General features: G+C 39.0%; 1 protein-coding gene across 1 annotated transcript; it reads right to left on the bottom strand.

Annotated features, from left to right (window-relative positions):
• Nucleotides 1–2,460: 2,460 nt before the first annotated feature.
• LOC130960017 (uncharacterized) lies at nucleotides 2,461–4,300 on the bottom strand. The gene is made up of 3 exons (XM_057885379.1): nucleotides 3,890–4,300; nucleotides 3,020–3,754; nucleotides 2,461–2,469 (listed from the first exon to the last, which is right to left on the bottom strand). The coding sequence occupies exons 1-3, from the start codon at nucleotides 4,298–4,300 to the stop codon at nucleotides 2,461–2,463; spliced, it is 1,155 nt and encodes a 384-aa protein (XP_057741362.1).
• Between the last annotated feature and the right edge of the window lie 2,711 nt (nucleotides 4,301–7,011).

Raw genomic sequence — 7,011 nt, 5'->3', positions numbered from 1 at the left:
AGTAAAATGAAACAGAGAGATCTCTGGATGAGATTGAAACAGATTTCCTTCAATTCTCCAACCCAAGATCCAAGACAATTGTAATTGAAATTGAAAGCAAGAAAACTAAGAGGAAGGGAATTCAATTCTCCTTCCCCGAGACTTAGAAATTAAAATTCACTCAACACCAAAAGCTCTCCAAAAACGCTCTAAAAAAGCTAAAAGGAAAGCTCCCTAAAAACTTAAATCCTATGCTATTTATACACTTTCTTCAAATGGTTTTCAAGCCTTCAATTGGGCCTTTGCTCTTGATGGAATTGGGTTGATAGAGGCTTTGGTTAATTGCTCTTGGAGTTTGGAGAAGAACCGAATTGAACCGGGTTGGAATCATGAAAGCTTGAGTAAAAGTTAGGGTCTAACTTTTGCTCCAACTTTTCACATCAGCACCCTTGTTTTGCTGATACCAACGTTGGGGCAAAGTTAGGGGTCTAACTTTTGCTCCAACGTTGGCCTCCCCTTGGTTATTCATGGCGCCAACGTTAGCCAGAAAGTTAGGGGCTAACGTTGGCGCAAACTTTTGCTAGCCCAGGGAGAGTTTTTCAGGCGCCAACGTTAGCCAAAAAGTTAGGGGCTAACGTTGGCGCAAACTTTTGGTGCATCCAGGGAGTGTTTTTCATGCCAAAAGTTAGCCAAAAAGTTAGGGACTAACTTTTGCTCCAACTTTTGCCCAAAAGTTAGCCAAAAAGTTAGGGGCTAACTTTTGCTCCAGCTTTTGCCCAAAAGTTAGCCAAAAAGTTTGAGGCTAACTTTTGGTCCAGCTTTTTGCTTCCTGGTTCATTTTCAATTAGTTTAAAAGTTTGAGCTAAAGTTTGAGGCAAACTTTTGCTCAAACTTTTTGTTCTCTCTTCCTCCTAGCCCTTCCTTCTTGTATCAACCTTTCTCCAAGCTTTCTTCACCTATCATTAATCAACCAAACACATCAAAGCTATGCTCAAAATCATGAGATATTCATTCTTTCATAATATGTGACAATTATAGCATAAAACCTCATGAAATAGCATGAATTCATACATGGTTGATTAAATCAAAGGAAACATGAAAATCTACCCAATTGGCTTGCTTTTGGCTCAAGAAAGTGCATAATTCAATTGAAAATAAAAGAAAAAGGCTAATGAAACTAGGCTAAGATGACTTGTCATCACAACACCAAACTTAAAGCTTGCTTGTCCCCAAGCAAGGAATGATTTATTGAGAAGAAAGAATGAAATGGAAGAGGATGTTCATGCTAGTAGAGTGTTATTGGTAGTTCATGGGGTTTTATGTGGATATGTAAACACTCACCTCTTATTGACTCTTAAGCCTAGAAAGTCTCCTTCAAGCTTCAAGTAACATACTGATATGACCTCTCATTATTTCTTTATCCTTGGCTATTATTTTGTTCATAAGCTTTATTTGAGTGTCATGTGTAGCAAGTTCATTTCCTTTTCTTTATACTTGACACATTATTCACTATAGACACTTGGCTCACATTCCTTCTTAGAACATTGATGCCCAGCACCTCTTTGGGCTACTAAATGCCTTGTAGTTAGGTTGCTCTTGATAGTGGACTTTCAGCTGATGATCCCGGGTTAGTTAACCCAAGTCACCGAGTGTTGATGCACTCCAAAGAGCTTAATAATCCAAGCAGATCCTAATACAAAGACACCACAGGCATATATTCTAAGGTTCAAGCTATTGGTGTCCAGCTTTGTTTCTTTTTGTTTTCTTTTGTTCTACTGCCACTCTTTGGCTATTTCTTTTTCTCCTTTTTTTCTTTCTTTTTGTTTTTCTTTCCAACCAAGGACTTTTATTTGATTGAGATTCATAGACAGTAGGCCACTTTCTACTTAGAAGGAGACATCCTAGTTCTCTTATTCACTAAAAGTGAGCTATCATACAATCACACATACATACCACCACTTACTCTTATTGTACTTCTGTCTAACAGAGGACTATCTCATTTCACATTCAAACATTTCTTTTATTGAATTGAAAATGCAGGGGACAAAGCATGCTTTTTGTTAAGTGAAAGTAAACACACAAGCACATACTTAAACTAGCATACTTATTTCAACTAGAACACTCAAGATGCAAAATGACTGAACTAACAGTTACTGTTGCAATGGTAACACTCAAACTTCCAAATTAGAACAGTTAAATGCTGATAAAATTAAGTGACAATACAACCTCTTGGTGGCTTCTTCTTCTTACTCTCAGCTGATGGTATGTAACCCTTCCAAGAGAGTGATTGAATTCCTATAAAGTTCATGGAAGTTGCTTGTTTCTCAAGCCCTTAGGTAACTTGTTAGTGTGCAGAATTTTCTTGTAGGCTTTTGAACTTACTTTGGTGTGTGAACACCAAACTTAGTTCCTTGCCACCTTCCTCATGCATCAAAATAACTATATGTGAAATCCTCCTATCTTTGTTAAAGACAATAAAAACTAGAAAAACTAAAAAGTAAACAATTGGTTAATTAGTTTATCTGATTACTCGGAGCTAGCATCCATGTATGCAGAAGGTGAGAATGTGCTTTTAAATGAGAATTTGGTGAAACACCAAACTTAGAATCTTTCATTCTCTCTTAATTTATTTTGGTGTGCAACACCAAACTTAGCTCCTTGCAATATAGATAAGTCTAATTAACCCTTTTATTGAAATAGCTATGAAAAGTGAACTACCTCAGGTTGGGTTGCCTCCCAACAAGCGCTTCTTTATTGTCATTAGCTTGACATCAATCCACTTAGATCATGGGGGTTGAAGATCATAGTGCCTCAGCTTTTCTCCTCTTACTGTGAACTTCCTTCCGGTCTCCTTTTTGATGATCTCTAGGTGTTCAAGTGAAAGGACCCGGTTTACAGTGTAGTATTCGGATGATTGTGGGGACACCTTCATTGGTTGGGTGTTTAACACTACTTTATCCCCTGGTGAAAAGCCTTCAGTAGGGATCTTCTTGTTTCTCCACCCTCTTGGCCTCTTCTTTTTTTCTTTCTCAAAAGATACTCCCTGCCTTGGTGGTTCCTTATCTGAGATGTTGAATTTCTCATCTGGAAGTTTTGGATCTAGTTCCTCCTTGATTTCTTTGGTCTGTTGCACCATCTCTACTTCTTTCAAGCATGGATTTGGAAGTCTTGGAGCTAACTCATTGACTACCTCCTTCAAACTTTGATCTCTGGCCTTATCCTCCGTACACTCTTCTTCTTGAGTGGGCTCATGTGGGGTTTTAAACACATGGAATGCTAGGTGCTCATCATGCACTCTCAGCAACAATTCCCCTTTTTCAACATCTATCAGTGCTCTGCCCGTAGCAAAAAAAGGCCTCCCTAGGATGATGGGGGTGTTAGGGTCCTCCTCCATATCCAGAATGACAAAATCAGCTGGGAGAAGAAATTTTCCCACTTTTACCAGCGCATTCTCTACAACTTCAACTGCTTGCTGGATGGATTTGTCAGCCATTTGAAGGAGTATTCGTGTGGATTTCAGCTCACAAATTCGAAGTTTCCTCATTAGAGACAAAGGCATCAAGTTTATGCTTGCACCAAGGTCACAGAATGACTTTTCAATTGTTATGTCTCCTATAGTGCAAGGTATATAAAAACTCCCAGGATCATCTTTCTTCTCTGGTAACTCTCTTTGGAGAATAGCACTACATTCCTTTGTCATCTCAACAATTTGTCCTTCTTTTAGGGACTTTTTCTTTGTCAGCACTTCCTTCATAAATTTGGCATACACTGGCATCTGTTCAAGTGCTTCTAAGAAAGGAATATTGATGCTGAGGGTCTTGAATATGTCCAGGAACTTTGAGTATTGCTTATCCTCATTCTCTTTTTTGAACCTCTGAGGGTATGGAAGTTTGGGGATATGTGGCTTCACCCTTTCCTTCTTCTCTTGTAGTTGTGTTTCAAGAATGTCCTTATCTCTCTTTGAGCTTTTTGCATTCTTGATTTTCTGATCCTCTTCACTTCTCTCTTCTGTCTCTTCTTGTGGAACTTCTCTGTTGTGTTCTTCCTGATTGATGGCTTTCTTCTCACTTTCCACTATGATTGCTTTACACTCATCCCACTTTGTAGCTTTTCCTTTGTCCCTTGGGTGGTCTTGAGTGGCACTTGGGGATGCATCTGTAATTCGTTTAGCCATTTGTTCCATATGCTCTCGAGATTTTTGATTGAAGCTTCTTGGTTTTTGCTTGTTGTGGCTTGATCTTTTCTTGCTGCTTCTTGATCTTGTCTTGCCATCTCTTGATTTTTCATGAGTTTCTCCATCATTATCTCTGGGCTTCATCATCTTTTCTATCAATGTCTCCAAGTTGGGAGATCCTTTGAGTGTCTTGTGATGTTTGTGGCTGGTTGTGGGTGTTGAAGGTTGATGGTGGGTGTTTTGGTTAGTGGTTTGGTTATTGGGTGGAAAGTAGCTTGAATTTGAGTGGTTGTTTTGGGGTTTCTATATGGATTGGGGTTAGTGTTTTGCTAGTTGTGATTTTGGTTGTTTCTTGAGTTGTTTTGGTTTGAATTTTGTTGCCATGGTTGCTGATTTTGAGTGTGGTTATCTCCCCATCTTATGTTTGGATGGTTCTTCCAGGATGGATTGTAGATGTCACCATAGACTTCATTTTGGCCGGAGCTTTGGTTATGCACATATTGAGGTTGTTCCTGCTGCTGATCTTCTTGGTTTTCTTCATTTTGCCCCCATTTGGTTGATGGTTGGCTTGTATTCACTGCTGCAACTTGCAGGCTATCAATCTTTTTAGCCATCTGCTCAAATTGTTGTTGAATTTGCTCCTGCATTATCTTGTTTTGAGCTAGGAGGGTGTCAACTCCTTCTAGCTCCATTACTCCTCTCCTTTGTGATGGTTGGCAGTTTCTTTGATGAGCGAAGAAGTATTGGTTGTTGGCCACCATATCGATGAGATTTTGAGCTTCCTCTGCAGTTTTCATGAGTTGCAAAGAACCTCCAGCTGAATGATCCAAAGCTTCCTGGGATTTCAATGTTAAGCCCTCATAGAAATTCTGCAGCTTATCCCACTCAGTGAACATTTCAGGAGGACATTTCCTGATTAGAGCCTTGTATCTCTCCCAAGCCTCATGGATGGGTTCAGACTCATTTGTGTAAATGTTTGTACCTCAGTCTTCAACCTTATGATCCTTTGAGGTGGGTAAAATTTGGCAAGGAACTTGGTTACCAAATCATCCCAATTGTTGATGCTGTCTCTTGGAAATGATTTCAACCATTGAGTGGCCTTGTCTCTGAGAGAAAATGGGAATAGCAATAGCTTGTAGCTGTCAGGAGGCACACCATTGGTTTTGACAGTGTTACAAATCCTCAGGAAGGTGGATAGGTGCTGGTTTGGATCTTCCAAGGGGCCTCCTCCATAAGAACAGTTGTTCTGCACCAAGGTGATGAGTTGGGGCTTCAATTCAAAGTTATTTGCATCGACATTTGGGGTAAGGATGCTACTCCCACAATGCCTTGGATTAGCAAATGTATATGAAGCCAAGACTCTCTCTGGGGTTGACCATTGTTGTTGGCCATTCTCACTGGTGGATTTGTTGGATTTGTTGAGTGTTCCTCCAATTCATGATATTCTTCATCTGATTCTTCCTCTCCAGCAAACATTTTTTTCTCTTGCTTCTCTTCTTAGCCTTTGGAGGATTCTTTCGTCAGTTTCATGAAAGGTAGGGATCTTTCTCTTGTATCTGACATACAAGCAAAACACAAGAATCACATAATATCAGAAAAGCAATAACACTTTAATCCATGGCTGAAGTGAAATATTAGTTAGCTTAGGCAAAAATTCAAATAGTTTAGCGTGTTAGTCAAAAGTTAAAGAAACAGAAAAGAAAAAATGCTTGATCTAGATCTCCACTTCACTTAATCATTGTCAATCTATTTCAATCCCCGGCAACGGTGCCAAAAACTTGATGTGCGGAAAACGATCCGACACAAAACTCACCGGCAAGTGCACCGGGTCGCATCAAGTAATAATAACTCACGGGAGTGAGGTCGATCCCACAGGGATTGAAGGATTGAGCAATTTTAGTTTAGTGGTTGATTTAGTCAAGCGAATCAAGATTTGGTTGAGAGATTTGTGATTTGCAAAATTTAAATTGCATAGAAAGTAAAGGGAATGGGTAATTGGCATGAAATTAAGAGAACAGGAATTAAAGTGTTGAATCTTAAAGAACAAGAAATTAAATGGCAGAAACTTAGAACGCAAGAAATGTAAATTGCAAAATCTTAAAGTGCAAGAAATGTAAATGGCTTGAATTGTAAAGGGTATTGGGAGTTGGATTTGCAGAAATTAAACAAGGAAAAGTAAAATTGCAACAAGCAGAGAGTAAAAGAGGATTTGGATTGAATCGGATCTAAAGCAGAAATGTAAAATGAGCTTGAAAAGCATTAATAGAGAATGTAATTGAAATCCAGATCTCAGGGACAAGAGACTAGATAACCAAGTCTAGATCTCAATGCCTTCCTAGATCCAACAAGAACAATTGCAAAGGATTGTAATTGTAAATTGTAGAGAAAGTAGAGACAGAAGCAATTAATCAAAACGGAAATTCCAAGTATGCAGTAAAATGAAACAGAGAGTCTCTGGATGAGATTGAAACAGATTTCCTTCAATTCTCCAACCAAGATCCAAGACAATTGTAATTGAAATTGAAAGCAAGAAAACTAAGAGGAAGGGAATTCAATTCTCCTTCCCCGGACTTAGAAATTAAAATTCACTCAACACCAAAAAGCTCTCCAAAAACGCTCTAAAAAGCTAAAAGGAAAGCTCCCTAAAACTTAAATCCTATGCTATTTATACACTTTCTTCAAATGGTTTTCAAGCCTTCAATGGGCCTTTGCTCTTGATGGAATTGGGTTTGATAGAGGCTTTGGTTAATTGCTCTTGGAGTTTGGAGAAGAACCGAATTGAACCGGGTTGGAATCATGAAAGCTTGAGTAAAAGTTAGGGTCTAACTTTTGCTCCAACTTTTCACATCAGCACCCTT

This window comes from Arachis stenosperma, unplaced genomic scaffold, assembly GCF_014773155.1.
Source record: "Arachis stenosperma cultivar V10309 unplaced genomic scaffold, arast.V10309.gnm1.PFL2 arast.V10309.gnm1.Scaffold_100034, whole genome shotgun sequence".
Taxonomy (NCBI): domain Eukaryota; kingdom Viridiplantae; phylum Streptophyta; class Magnoliopsida; order Fabales; family Fabaceae; genus Arachis; species Arachis stenosperma.
This window is presented reverse-complemented; position numbering and strand designations above follow the sequence as displayed.

Excerpts from the sequence above, each read along its gene's own strand:
- LOC130960017 (XM_057885379.1), bottom strand. The coding sequence starts at position 4,300 with ATGATGAAGCCCAGAGATAATGATGGAGAAACTCATGAAAAATCAAGA. Across the intron at positions 3,755-3,889 it reads TACAAGAGAAGAAGGAAAGG|ATGCCAGTGTATGCCAAATT; the intron begins GTGAAGCCACAT and ends GCACTTGAACAG.